Consider the following 15294-nt stretch of genomic DNA (forward strand, 5'->3'; position numbering starts at 1 on the left):
TAAGCAATGCTGAACCTGTCCATTCCTTTTAGTCATTACTTGAAGCATCTGTGTATTAATAAAAAGGTGATACTCCCACTTATCCTGCCTAGGAAAGTAGCAAAGCTTGATAACCTCCTGCTGCAATCTTTTGTGGATGTAGAGCTGTTTGGGTCTCAGAGAAGTAAATGAACTTTACTGATGCATTCCATGATCTGTCAGCACAGAGGAATCAAAACTGAAACATGGACTGTGTTCTCTCTACATTTGAGGAGAAGCATGTCATGACTACATAGTGATGACTGTATGTAAGGTTGATCTGTTGCTTCATGAACCAGGATTCCTTCCTTACAGTCATTATGTATTTCCTTTCTCTAAGCACTAATGCTTGAGGATTTCACAACAATAACAGTTAATGAAACCTTCTCATAAGTCCTTCCCTCAGCTTTAAGTTTTCAAGGTAATGCACTGGGGTTTAGTTGTGTGTTCCCTGTTGATTTTGATGGGAGTTGAGTGGCTAAAATCCTGCACACTGCTTTGAAAACACAGAGGTTAGTGTCAAGAAGTCCCAGTCATGGGCTGCAATAGGGCAATCAACTCCTAAGATTAGGAAGACAAAGTGATCTTGTCTTTGTACTGTTACAAGTGGATATGAGATACTTCTTCACTTCTCATGCTCACATATTGTTTTCAGTGCTGATGCACTGTTAAACTGTTATTCTTTTCAGCAATGGATGAAGTGGTTTTTGAATGTAAATAGTACATCACTTTGTAAAGTGTGTGGAATATTTAGAAAAGGGCAAATGTAAGATCATTATCATTCTGGAGATTAAAAATGAAGGTGAATTTTAGAAAAAGAGCTTCTAGGAAGTATCCTGAGCAATTTCAGTTGATATGTATGGCAGGTGTGTGTGCACAATGAAGTCTTTCTTGGAGAAAAAAAATCAGTGAGGACAGTTCACCATGTAAAAGCAGTCCTTTTAAAATGGATCTCAGTGAGGAAATTAAGATGCTTATTACTTGTTTTGTAGCTATTATTTGTAGCTTGTGTATGGGAAATTTGCACCCTTTCTTCTCTAAAGAGTAAATTAAATTTACTAAATTTTTCAAAATATTTTAATGTGGTCATAAACAGTAAAATTAACATTACATTTATATGAGTAATAAGAAAAAGGGAAAAGTCTTTCTTGGAAGAAAAATCAGTTTTAACAGAAAACATCAGTTTTAACAGAAAATAGTAAAGATTTTTTGTGTGAAATGTATTAAAGTTTAGTTTAGGAATCCATAATTTTCTAGAAACTACATAAATCTACTTTGAAGGTTTATGCTTGCATATCAAAAAGGAAGCTACTTCAAATCCTGTAATTTGATGCTTAAGAAAATCTTTCAAAAACAAATTAACACACATCACATTCACTTTTTATTGAAATAAGATATTTTATTTCCAGCACTGATCAATCATTCTTTTTACTATTTCCTCTGCACCTACATTAAACCACTTTTGACACTATTGATTTGTAAAACCAATATGATGTGAACACTATGTGGCAGAAGTTGTTTGTTATTAAGAGATAGAATCCCGTCTCAGAGGAGCTTGTCATCTTGGAGAGACACAATCACACAAAGTAATTTTACTTGTATCATAGCTCTTTCACTGTTGACTACATTTTTGACAGCTGGTTTCATGTTAAATATTAACAACACTTCATTTATGCATGAACATCTTCAGTGGGTTACAGACCTAAAGTTCCCTCTTATGAAAGCAAAGTCTGTTTCTTTGTATCACTGTCAATATCTAATTAAGAAGCAATGCAGTAATGCTAAAAGAAAGCATTGCAAATAAGTATCCCAGTCAGGGAGACATTTTTCTAATCCAGAAGAATGAGAGATAGTTTTAGGTTGGTAGGTCATAGTCTGAGGTCTATTATACCTATATTTATGACAGTAGAGATTCTGGGCCCACTCTGATGCTTGTTTCTACAGCGATGACCATGATATACAATCTAGCTAAATCTGGGATCCCATATTTTTTTAATTCCTGATTTAAGGAGTGCAAGATCAGATTGTTAATGCCACTGGATATGGTTGTTGAGAAACAATACATTCCTATAGCTGCTTTGGTGTATCCTTGTTCAGCCTTCCGGGCTTCCAGAAGGTGGGCATTAAAGGGACACAGCTCACCCCGCTGGGTGCTCAAGTAAGAACCAACAGGGTGGCCCATAAAGTCCATCTTACCCACACAGATACTGTAGATATAAATCCTACCCCCTACCCCCACCCCCAAGATTTCCCCCACCCTGATGACTCATTAGCATAAATCCCCTTCTGAACTTCTAATTGCCATAGGGACTGTCACTACTACCAGCCTTCTCTGTCCCTTCCTCCTCTAAACTGAAGGAATTAAGCCAAGCAAAATATAATCAATAAGCAGGAGCCTTTCAAACAATTATATCTATCCATCTTTAATATAATTAAAATGTGTAGCTCGTGTCCCTTTTAAACTCTCACATTTAAGGGGATAGTGAGTAAAAAGGCACAATGCCAGATTGATTTTAATGGGGGGTGAAAGAAGAAGTCAGATCTACCAAAACAAAGCCATACTCATGAGCCTCTCCCACCCACCTGACTCCATCAATTTTTAGAATATTATTCCTTATCAGTCCTCATGAGCTCTCACCTCTAAAAATACAGCGAGAAAAGAAATGACAAAATCTAAGCTTTCAAACAATGTAATGTATATGGATGCCCATCCTCGATTCATGGACTCATCCTCCCAAAATATGGAAAATTCCTCTCCTCTCCTAAAATCCAGTGTAGAAGGATCCAATCCTAGAATGTTAAAAACCAAACCAACACCCCTTCCCCTGCAACCCCCCAATCCCCCCCCCAAAAAAACCCAGTGAGGAACCTGATTATGATATGGCACCAAGGCTGAATATCTCATGACAAATTCAATAGATGACTGGTCTTCTGGATCTGCTCAGGATTTCATGGCTTTCATGAGACCCATGAGACTAGGGGGGAGGGATAGCTCAGTGGTTTGAGCATTGCCCTGTTAAGCCCAGAGTTCTGAGTTCAATCCTTCAGGGTGCCATTTAGGGATCTGGAACAAAAATTGGAGACTGGTCCTGCTTTGAGCAGGGGATTGGATTAGATGATCTCCTGAGGTCCCTTCCAACCCTGATATTCTATCCCAGGTGATTTCTGAGTTAATGCACACACAGCTGATGGCACTCTGGCTGTGGTATATGGAAAAAGATTGGGAATGGGTTGCTCCTTCGTCATGGACCAACCCTTGCCACCTTTGATTTGAGGTCAGATCACAGCTTTTCCTCAGGGGAGAAAGGGCCTTTTTTGGTGGTCCACTTTTGGAGGCTGATGGAACATTAAGACTTCCAGATGGCTCTGAGTGAGAATAAAGTTCAGCCAACAGACCACTCTATCAGGGGTTTATATGATTACATAACAATTTGTTTTCCTCCACTATTTATACAACGGTCCCATTTCTCTACCAGAGGCAATGGACACTAAAGGATTATCAGGTTATTTCCCACTATGGTTGGTTAAGTCTTTGGTTTTTCTTTTGTTGGGGAGCCTATAAACTGGTGTTTATATATTTGGAAATGTGAATTAAGATTCTCTATTGCTGAATTTCACGTTTTTAACATGTTGAAAAATTTAGAAAGATGCCTTCAGCTACAATAGGCAATAGATAAATAATAAACATTTTGTTATAGGATTTGCTACATTCTATACAGTTAGTTGTGGTAAGATCCATGAAATTTGTATGGGAGGAAGTCACATTTGTCACAATTAGGGTTATTTTGTTTTAAGGAATGGTTTTTAATCTAAGATCTTGCTGCTTATAAACATTACATGATATATAAAGACTTTCTTCTCTATATTACTAATTTACAAATTTAAGCCACAGAAATGTAACTTATATATGTCTATCAAATAACTCTAGTGATAAGTTGCACTGCATGGTTTATTTGCATATTTGATTGCTAGATCTATTTATTTAGAGAATTGTTTATATTTATTACATAGTATTTAATATCATGTATTTTAACAACTTAGTATCAAGGTTTATAAAAGGTCACATTGAACACTTAAACCATTTTAATATCTGAGACCAAACAGATATAAAATCTTGGCTTCCTGTGCTTTATAGAAATAGTTCTATATTTCAATTAGAGGAATAACCTAATAACTTCCATAGAAAGGGGAAGAATTTCCATATTTAAGCTGGGTTCTGCCTAAAATTGGAACATTTTTCTAACTGTGTAAACATTATGCTAAAAAAATCTTGTCTGGTATATCTGTAATTTTGCCCACTGTCTAGACACTATGTACCAAGTTTGAAGCTGAAAGATGATTTTAGAGCTGGGGCCAAAATCAGGCTTTTATTGAAAAGTGAGGTAAAACCTTAACTTCAGAGAAGCTGCCATCCAATTTTAAAAGCTTAGTCATCTAATCAGAGGACAAAGTCATATGGGCAAAATTTTCAAACATGCCTCAGTGATTTAAGAGCCTAAATCACATTGGAACAGCAATGTGACATAGGCCTCTAAATCACTTAGACACTTTTGAAAATGTTATCCTATATGAGGACCAGACTGCATTATATTATGAATTAGAATATTTTGTTCAATTTTCTCAATAAATAATTCCAGGCAATCCAAAGGGTGAAATTTCTTTGCTTAAAGCATTTGATGAATGAACGGTATTGATGGGATTTGAAGAGTTTACTCTTCAGCCAATGTGATTGTCATTGCAAAATGGGGCCTTGATAGAAAAAGAGGGGGAAGGGATGTTGGAAAACTAAGAGGGAAAACGGGACTTCAGATCTCAAGCAAATATATGGTAGTGTGTGTCTGGATTTCTTGAAAACATTTAAAAATTATGCACAACTGGGAAGACCCAGCAGAGATCAAGTGAAACAGTGCACCATCTCAAAGCAACAGTGAAAGTTTTTTTGTAAAAAAAAAAAAAAAAAAAAAAAGTAGCAAAATCAATTTTTAAAAATTTCTGACTTTCACATTTGAGAAAATAGGTGTCTGTACATCGTTCCCTATTCCTTTGCTCAAAGAGAAAAATTTAAGGCCTGAGCCTTGTGATCTTCATATTCCCTGGACCCTCAAAAGCACATTAAATATTTTCATAAGAGGAGCTTTATACCTTACCTTTTTGAAATGGAGAGGATTCCCTAATAGTGAATGGTCATGTAGTAACAATCTGTTCATAACATGTCCTTATAGTACATCTCCCTACTCTCCCTCCTGTGGAGGAAGACAGTGGCAGATTGAAGGAGGTGAAAAACAGCATGTGCAAGTGCATGAAAATGCTTTCACCTTTTACAAATTCATTAAAAAACATGATTTTTTTTCACCATTTCCACCCCATCTCCCAATATTATGTGGTTACTCATCTGGTAACATAAGTATTGTTTTAAACAGTAAGCATACTATCTCATCTAAGCAATAAAAAAATAGGTGTTGATAATGTCTCATTGTGGACAGCTTCAGGCATCAGATTTAACCATACTTAACAGTGTGTGTTACGGTGAGGACTGTGTTGTATGTGATCTTAATGGTATTCTTTTTTTTAATTTAACCCAATCTTTGACTGAATAAGTAACTAATTTTCTATCTGTTTGCCTATGTACTTATATTACCCACTCCCCATCACCATACAATCAAAGTGCTTCACGAACATAAGTGAATTTATCCTTGAAATACCTCATGAGGTAGGGAATGTATCTTTTTTTTTTTATGCCCAACCGTCATGTAGACTTTGGACTAAGTAACTCCCTGCATAAGTCATATTCAAATACGGTCCAGGAACCTTAGTTTGTTTGAATTTGTAGAATTTCTTGCAGATCATTCTGTTGGACCTACAGATGTCCTTAGTTCCATGGAGAAGCTTTATGGATCCAAAGGATGAGATTCTCACTCTAACTCTGACCCCTTTATACCCTAATTCCAGCTGGGGGATGCTTCCTGAATGCAGAGGAATCAGGCTGCCTTGTGAGGACCCCTCAAAGTCCTGGTGTAAGGCATGGTGAGGTGGAGCTACAGCCAGGGCTGGCTCTAGGTTTTTTGCCACTCCAAGCAAAAAACAAAAACAATAAACCTCCGAGAGCGCAACTGCAGAAGCAAAAACAACAACACCACCCGGAATGCCGCCCCTGGAATTGTGCCGCCCCAAGCACGTGCTTGGTTTGTTGGTGCCTAGAGCTGGTCCTGGCTACAGCATACCATGCTGCAGCAATTCTGTGTAGGGATTTGGCCAATATGGTGGTCTGTGAAGGCTACCTGAACTTAGACAGAGCTATCGAAATTAGGCTAGCAGGTTCTCTGGTCCCCGAAGCAGGCCAGGATTGGTAGGATAAAAGGCGTGTAAAGCCATCTGAGCTTTTGGATAATGATTTCTGTGCTGAGATGTCCTGACTAGCCCGGCAGCACTCAAAAGGTTTGAGACTAACTGTGCTGCAGATATCCTAAGATATGCAGGAAACTTTGGCAGATCTCCCAGAAGTTGTATTCACGCAGAAGCTTAATACCTCCACACTGCTCCTTGCACTCTTCCCTCTTCCCATAGCCTCTCTGGCTGCGGCATCCACACCACCCTCTTCCTTCCACGGTGAGCTATCACAGTGCAGGGGGAGAACCATGCAAGGTAGTGCTGACTAAGCATCAGCTTCTATAAGGAAATCTGGGAGGAGAGGGGGAGGATACCACAGAAACTATCCATCCTTCTGATCTTATTCCTTCGTAAAGGGAGAGCACTAATCTCACAGCATGTAAGGGTAATAACGTCTGCAGGTCTTTGGGAAAGGATACAGTATGTTAGAGCTATTTCTGCTTACTTCCTTGTAAACCAAGTGGTCCCTGGATTTGAATCCTCACTGTTTATGCTAGTGCAGGGGCAGTGGGGAGGAGAGGGGGAAATGGAATTGGAGATATGGGCCTCAACTTAAGAAGATGCATATGGATTTAACTTGTTTGCATATTGCTCCTTCTGTTTGTTTATTCAAATCCTCCCCAAACCAAAATATTGGTAAAAGCTAGATCTACCTACTGTAAAACTGCATAGCTGGACAGACTTATGTTGCTTATTATGTTGCTAATTCATCTGTTACAGAGCAGGCTCAATTTGTAAAACTAAGTTTATAAATCGGGGAGAGAAAAGTACTTGTCTCTTCCCCACAGTAAGCATTTACTCTCTTTTTAGAGTTCCCATTTACAGTTACATGGGGTCATTTTAAGAAAAGGATACATCCTGGAAAAATAATTCAGTCTCTATCTCAAATAGGCTCTAAATAGGCCCTTATATCTTTACATTCCTTTTGAGCAAATAAGCAAAGGCTGTTCAGTTTCATCTGAGTTCTTCCTGTATGTCTCGATCATCTGTACCTGGTGAACACATTTTGATTTTTATTAATATGATAATACATATATTATTGGGGGGGGGGTTCCAAAAGACAAGCTTATATGCTTGTAGCCTTTTGTCACCACAATGAAATTTCAAATGTGGATCTATTAGCATGCATTACAGATATATAAATGCTTGAATAATTTTTAAAAATTAGTTCACTGTAGTATTTTTTTTTAATCTGGACTTATCAAAACATCTCCCAACAATTCTTCTAACAATATGTGATTGGAATAATAACTTCACATGTTGTAGAATTCCATGCTGCAGCTGAGAGGCATGTAAATACAAGCTGCTTATTTGCAAGAAGCTTCCAGATTTGCAATATGATTGCTATGGAAACCACATAATGAAAACCTTATAACCATCTGTGTGGTTTGATGGATTTTGCTGCATAGCTGAGCTGTTTTTGTTTACTGTTATTAAAGTGTTGAATAGAATATATTAACCCACAAACTGTGATTATCCAGGGTATTAATTAATATTGTATAATGACAGTGTCTATATCAAATAACACAACAGAATCAAATACTAGTTAATAATGCTGCTATTAATATAAGAACTAATGTAAGTAAGTGGTTGACTATTGTCAGTTTTTGGGGGGATTGCTGACTTTATACATATTTATCTTGGAGATTACCAATTCTGTTGCAGAAATGTATTATGCAAGCTACACTTTAGTACATTTTTATATTCATATAATCTGACTCTCTTTTGGAAGAACAAAAAGGAAGAAAAATCAATTAGACTCATGTCTTAAAGTCAGATACTGTTGTATTTGTTGTATTTGCTTTAAATCATATATGCAGGTAGAGCCATCTGTGTTTGGGGAATAGCTCTGGCAATCTTCTGGTAGTAATTTACATATCTAACTCACAGTACAAAATTTTAGAATTTAGCTGTGAAATCTATAGGAATTATTGGGGAATTTTTTTTTTAATATTTGCAGTTCCTCTCTGATCTTTTACCAGAAAAAAAAATCTTTTAACTTTCTAGTAGAGGAGATATGCTGTAAGTGTGTCTATATTCTAGTCTCTAGGGATCCTCAACCTATTGCTGTAGACCCAGATGCATTTCTTTGGGACACATATGCAGCTCTTCTAGAGCTCCGGGGTTTGATCAGAGCTCCTGTTGATCTGGAGAGAGAAACTAGAGAGAGACATCTCTTCCCAGAAGGGTAGAAAGGTAGGGGAGAGAGGAAAGATTGAACTATGATTATGTTGTGGCTCCATCTGACACATTATCTTGATAATACAATGCAACTTTTGTACTGTTTCTCTTCAGTAATTGATATTGTATAGTATCTATGCCATGTATTGCTGCAAACATTGCACCATAGTATCTGACCTGTGTCTCTATGCATTTGAGACTCCTGTTGGTTACAAGAAGTCTCTCCCTGTTTGACACTGCTTCCAAGTCCAAAGTGCAAGAAGTTGTATTTAGGAGCTAAATGTCCTCTTTAAGCCCCATGACCCAAATCTGTTAGATCTAACGCAATATTTAATTGACATGGAGAATCACTGGAGTTCTGAAGGAACTTCGGTTCAGGCTTCCCCCCCCCCTTCTTACACTTCAAATACAAGTCTAGGAAATGACCATCATTTTTAAACGATGTGATTTCACCTTTTTTTAAAGGGAGAATTGTACTTATTTATGAACTCTGTTTGTGAACCCACAATATACTGTTTATTTTTATAGGTACTCTGTCTTACTGTGGAAAAATTTCTCAAACCTGCAACTGCTTTACCTTTTCTTTTTTAAATCAGAGAGGGGGAAGAGAAAAAATATTTAGTAAAATAGAGTTCTTATTGTCACAGAACTGATAGAAAGAGTAGCAGCATGGTATGAACATTCTTAATAAAAATAATTCTGCAATATTCAATATCAAAATTTATTTCTACTGGTATATAATATGCTGTCTCTTACCTGGAATTGAGTGTTTATAGGAAGAGATTATGCATTATGGGTAGAAAAGATGACAGACAAAGGGATAATATTGCTTGTAAGTGGCATTAAAATGTTTGTAACCCATGGGATGAGTGCCTCCTGGTGCCCTTGAGAGTATATAAAGATACTTTTATTAGATTTTTTTAGCATGCCCCACATGATGTAATGATGTACTCAGTGTTGAACAAGTTTAAATATAGCAGATAGTCTCTCTCTCTCTTTTTATGTGCTGTAGCATCAGATTTACCGCTTTACATTGTTTTCTTGTTTTAGGTCCAAGTCATTGGAGTCTGTCTCAACCAAACTTCTAGCTAGTCAGTAGTTATGAGACAAGAAAAACTACTGATTAACTAGCAGAGCAATGATACAAAGCTCCTAGAACAGTAATTCACATAACCATGTCTCCCATTATATTGTGTTTGGCAACCTATAACCCCAGTCATGCAAATAGCTATGCATGTGCTTAACTTTAAGCGTGTGAGCGGTCCCACAGAAATCAACAGGTCTACTCTTGTGCTTAAAGTTAAATGTGTCTATTAAGTATTTTCAGAATTTAAGCCTGAATGTGTAATGTGATGTGTATGAATGAACCTATACGTTTACAAAGTTATCCATCCAAACCAGACATGATCACATGTTCATCCTGAAACTCGCCCTCCTCTCCATCATAGAATGTTATGAAATTCTTACATAATCTGCTTGTGAAGAACATTTTAAAAGCTGTGACTTTTATACCCATTGTTTATTAACAAAATATCAGATTAGTAGCTGTAATGGGTCCATGGTACTTAAAAGCAAACATACATATTATATTAGTACACAATGTGTTAAATAGCAGCAAAGGAATTAGACATGCCTAAAGTGCAGTTCTCTTCTGAAAAATGGCTGTGTCAATATAATACCTAGCGAGGGGGATCTTTGTTGTCAGCTGCTATAGTGACTATGATAAGGTTTTGGTTTTTAATTCATTTTACTCCTACAGAAAGAATACAGCTATGATAGAGTTAAAGTCCATTCCTTTTTATGCATCATCAACAGGATTGTGAACTAAGGAGTTTATAGTAGTCCCTTTCTTGTCCCTATACGAAGCAGAGCTTGTATCTGGGACGGGGAGGGTTCCAACTCTGTGTTGGCAAAAGAACAGGATTGAAGGGCTAGCAGGGCTTCATCAAGCTCTCTTCTCCTCCCTTCCAAGCCATGGAGGAAAGCACAATTAGTTGGTACAGTCTGAGATTGAATTAACATGGACTGTTCCCCCACCCATGCCCAGGTTATATATAACCTTCCTGCCCCCCCCCCCCCCCCCGCCCCAGCCTTTTAGTAGTTCCCATAGTAGTGGAGCCACTGAAAACAGGGCAGCTATGCTCCCATTGAGCAGGCAGGAGCCAATGTGGTTGCATGGCACAGCTGAGGCAAAGCCCCATATCTCCTGTGGAATCCCCAACTTTTTGCAGAGGTATGGGGCAGTGACAATCACACCCCTCTGATGTAAGAATGAATAGGAAAGCCTGAATTTTCCCTAGCCTGGAATGATTGATGTAGCCGGGGGAGGTGGGACCCTAGTTCTGATTGTTCTAGAAGCCATTGAGAGACTGCAAAGGGGGAACCCCAAAATGCCACTTTCAGAGTCACTTTTCAGCAGTTCATAACTGAGTTTTTAAAAAGAGAGCTACCAGAGTGGTTAAAAACAACCAAGCCCTCAAACTTGTGTAGCAATATGAAAACAGAAGAGTTTGGCTCCCAGCAATTACATTTTAGAAATATAGATAGTGTGATTGATGAACTGACGTGGACTGTAATTATTGTCAGTTAGTGGGTTCCTTCAGCATTTCATTTGTAATTGTCTATTTGCAGAGGAAGAAGAGAGTGCTCCTCCAAAGACTGAAGAGCCAAGGAAATTGAGCCAAGGGAGCACTATCAATGTTTCAGGTAATCAAAATGTTTTTCTTTCTTCTGCAAATATTTCTTTACTTTTCTTTTCCAATCTTTTCCTTTTACTGTTGTAAATCATGTTTTCCCAGCTTCAAAAAGTTATCTGTTTCATCTGGGTATTTTATGGCAGTAAAACTGCTTAGCACCATTTAGGATGCATGAAAACCACTTGAGAAGGATTTATAAAGTAAGCCAATTTATACAAGGTATTCCTTCCTGAATTACTTTGTAATGACTCAATTAGCTTTCATTTCTGCACAAAGGAGATTTAGTTGCATAAATTAGCTTATCATCATTGAGGAAGTGTCACTGCTAAAGGACAGTTTATAGATACAACATGCAGTTGCTGTCAAACCTATAAGAATATAATATAGACATCTGTGTATACTTTGTGCTTGAGCAGAACAGACTTCTGCCATTCAGAGACTAACAGGGGACAACAAGTTGCCCAGGGGACTGGCAATGTAGACATCTCTGAAAAGGTCAACTTGACACAGGCTCTGACAATCGACCCAGAGCTCTGTCTTCTTTGATAAAAATCAGATAAACTTAAGACCACTAATTGATCTGCAGCCTGTTTAAATGTTGGCCATGCATATCTTCATTGCATATGATTATCACAGAAAGCAAATGAATTGAATAAGAAATGCCAGAGTCCAGTGACAGCAGCAAAAACATTGGAAAAGGACACAAATGCCTGGGAAGGCTAAGGATATTGTCTCTGCCTCCACTTGGCAAACTGCCCTTGTGCTAATTGTCACTGGGACTGGAAAAATAACTGCATATACTACACAAAGTCACATGGAGGGACAACTTTTCTCGACTGCAAGACATTTCCAGCTAAGGTAAAAACAAGATATATCCCTGCCTCAAGGGCATGGCCCTTTTGATAAACCGTCACTTTTTTGACCAGAAAGTAGGGAAGACTTGCTTCTTATCAGGACTTTACACCTCTTCACAGCTAAATGTCAGCCAACACCAGATTTGCCATGTTGTAACTGTGTCCTGCAGTGTAATGCAGTCTGGGGTCACCTTCCTCCATCAAATATACTGCACATCACTCTTCCAGTGCTGTCAGGGAAAGGGTGGATAAGGAGTGTGTGTTCAGGAAGTAGCTTTGCTGTACTCTTCCTATTGCAACATGTGGAAAGGAAACAGGGGCCAGATTTCCTGACCCATACAGGAAAGCAGGAACAGGTTGCAGTAAAATATTTTGGTTTCCTTTTCTTGGAAAGGAAATGAGGACTGGGTCATCAGATGTTGTTGGCATTGTGATCTACTAAAAATCACGCATAAAACAACACGACTCAATGAAACCTTAGCGTTAACAGTCATTTAGACATGCCAATAATTATAATACTGGATAGGGTCAATCCAATTATGAAGTGAGCAACAGACATTTGTTATTCTCATAAATATTTCAGCTCAAAGAAACTTTACTTTGATAACATCCTCTAGTATAACCAAAATATTAGCACTTCAGTTTATGACCACAGCAGTCCCATTTTTATGAGAACAGCTCTATAAGTTTAACTAGGGTTCGTACAATATCCTCGAAATAAAGCATTATAATAATTCTCCCCAGACATGAAATTCATTTCAAGTAATAGTTTTAACACTTGAGCATAGCACTGACCTCTGTTCTTCCCTAAACAATTAAATATAGGACACAAGAAGTTTGCTGTGTAGGGCAGTGAGTTGACAAGGGTATTTCTCTCTTTCAAGGCATCACATCACATGAACTTCTAACTTATTCAGAAATGTCTGATGTTTTTCCAACAAATAATACACACAGAATATGGTACCTAAATCTCAATCAGTCTCAAGCATTACAATAAAAACAATACTTTCCTTACCATCAGAAACTCATCTTCTGCACTTAACTAATTTTTCCTCTAATTATCTGTTAGAGTGAGTAGGTATATATTATGGAGAGATGGTAGACTTCCATTATGAACTCAGCTTTGGTACACATACATCTTAACTTTTCCAGAACTAAACCATTTAATCTGTAATTGAACCTAAGGGATCTTCTGTCAGGCTAACATTTTTCTAGTAAATTTGAAGCAACTCAGATAAAGCATTTTGGAGATCTGAGGGCAAAAAACTGAAAATCTCTTATCTTGAAAGTTTTCCTAGCATTATTTGTCTCATCTTAACGCCCAAGCAGTTTGTCTACAAACTCTAAATTTGTATAATCTGCTGGTTTTGATGAAGACTGGTGCCTTTAACTAGTCTTGCATTATTGGTAGAGTGATTTAATTATCAAAACCAGTTGTCACATCCATTATTGGTTTCATAAACTTAATAAACTGTGTGTTGCCTTGATGTAGATAGCTGTGATTGTGGAGTAATAGGGACCAAGAGAAGTGGCAGAGCGAGAATTCAACCAGATGTTGGATTGAAGAGAGGGGGCTGAAAGGACAGAGCTGTGGTGGGAGAAATGCGGGCGAGGGGGAATATAGAAAGGAAACTGGACCCATCTTGTCGTTGACCCTGCTCCCCAAATAAATCTGGTAAAATTATTTTACCATGCTTCTTTATCTTATCATTCTCTTTCCCTGATGTGGATAGCTCAGTGGTTTGAGCATTGGCCTGCTAAACCCAGGGTTGTGAGTTCAATCCTTGAGGGGGCCATTTAGGGATCTGGGGCAAAAATTGGGGATTGGTCCTGCTTTGAGCAAGGGTGTTGGACTAGATGACCTCCTGAGGTCCCGTCCAACCCCGATATCTATGATTCTATGATAGCACAAGTGAGAGAAAGGGCCCAGGAAGAAGGAAGCCACGTGTATTCTTGTACATTCTGCAGGAACATCACAATAACTGAAAACCAAGAGATGGTTTGTGACTTAGACACCACATACCATCACAGCAGAGAGTCTGAAAAGTGAGAAGAAAACTAACTGGATAACCATATCTTACTCTTGTTAAGACTAATTGTACACTACTGTGCTATTTATTCTGAACTTCACCTGTCTTTACATCATTAGAGCTGACTACAGTACACATGCTATTTCACATAAACAGTGGTCCCAAAAAGGGCAGAAGTTTTTGCATCTCTTCACCAAAAGAAACCACATTCCCAGCTGTAGCATGGGACAACTCCCCAAAAGTTGATGGTGCTGTCATGCTATGAGATGTAGCCTAAACATATGTACTGGCAGATATATCTGGTGCTGTGAACCTCTTAAGAGCCAGAATAAAGTAACTTATACACCAGAATTGCAGGCTGCATGAGGATCACACCTATATATCACAGTCATTTATGTACAAAGCCAAGGCTCTATAAATGAGGAAAAAATGCTGGTATTCCTTCTTCCCACAGGGAAACTATCCAGATAAAGTGGGATTAGTAAATTTAAGATGCACAACTGCAGGCTCTGCTAACTTCTTAAAGATTTACTCAAAACCCCCTCTACAACAGGATGAAAAATGTCTATCTTATGTAGAGTGGGAAGTCAGTGAAGATAAGAGCAGTGTTAAATTTATTTTAATGACCTGATGTGTGCCATTTCTATACTTTCTAATGTTAATGTTTTTAAAAGGTGTAGTCTTACTCTGAATTTCCAGACTTTCTAACCTTTCTCTTTGAGACTATTATATTGTGCTCATAAAGTTTTTTCCTTAACTATCTAGTTACTTATAACCCTAAATCCAGTTTAACAAAGTTTAAAGTTATGTGTGTGTGTTTGCATAGTGTGTGTGTAATATATTTGCCAAACTTTTGCCCAAGCCAACCCACCTTTTATTTCTTCCATCACAGACATAAGGCACAAATAGCTCTTTTCTAGTTTATTTGAAGGCAGATCAGAGGTTTGAACCCATCCATAATCTGTAAAATCTATGTTGAGCCAGAAGAGCTGATTTGTCCTTGCAGAATGCATTTACAACAATAATTTTTTCATAGTTTTTTTTCTGACACCTTTCATATTTGTGGTATTCTGAGCATTAACACAAAAATGAGTAATAAATTGCCAGTATCTTACAGCATGCAGATAA

At 37.9% G+C, this 15294-nt stretch overlaps 1 protein-coding gene across 1 annotated transcript in view; it reads left to right on the forward strand.

The window, feature by feature from the left end:
- SKAP2 (src kinase associated phosphoprotein 2) overlaps window positions 1–15294 on the forward strand; it is a 153686-nt gene that overhangs the window by 121480 nt on the left and 16912 nt on the right. The window contains exon 10 of the mRNA XM_038392511.2: window positions 11218–11292. Within this exon, the coding sequence (XP_038248439.1) occupies window positions 11218–11292 (75 nt within the window). The remainder of the gene's footprint in view (window positions 1–11217; window positions 11293–15294) is intronic.

This window comes from Dermochelys coriacea, chromosome 2, assembly GCF_009764565.3.
Source record: "Dermochelys coriacea isolate rDerCor1 chromosome 2, rDerCor1.pri.v4, whole genome shotgun sequence".
In the NCBI taxonomy this organism is placed as follows: Eukaryota; Metazoa; Chordata; order Testudines; family Dermochelyidae; genus Dermochelys; species Dermochelys coriacea.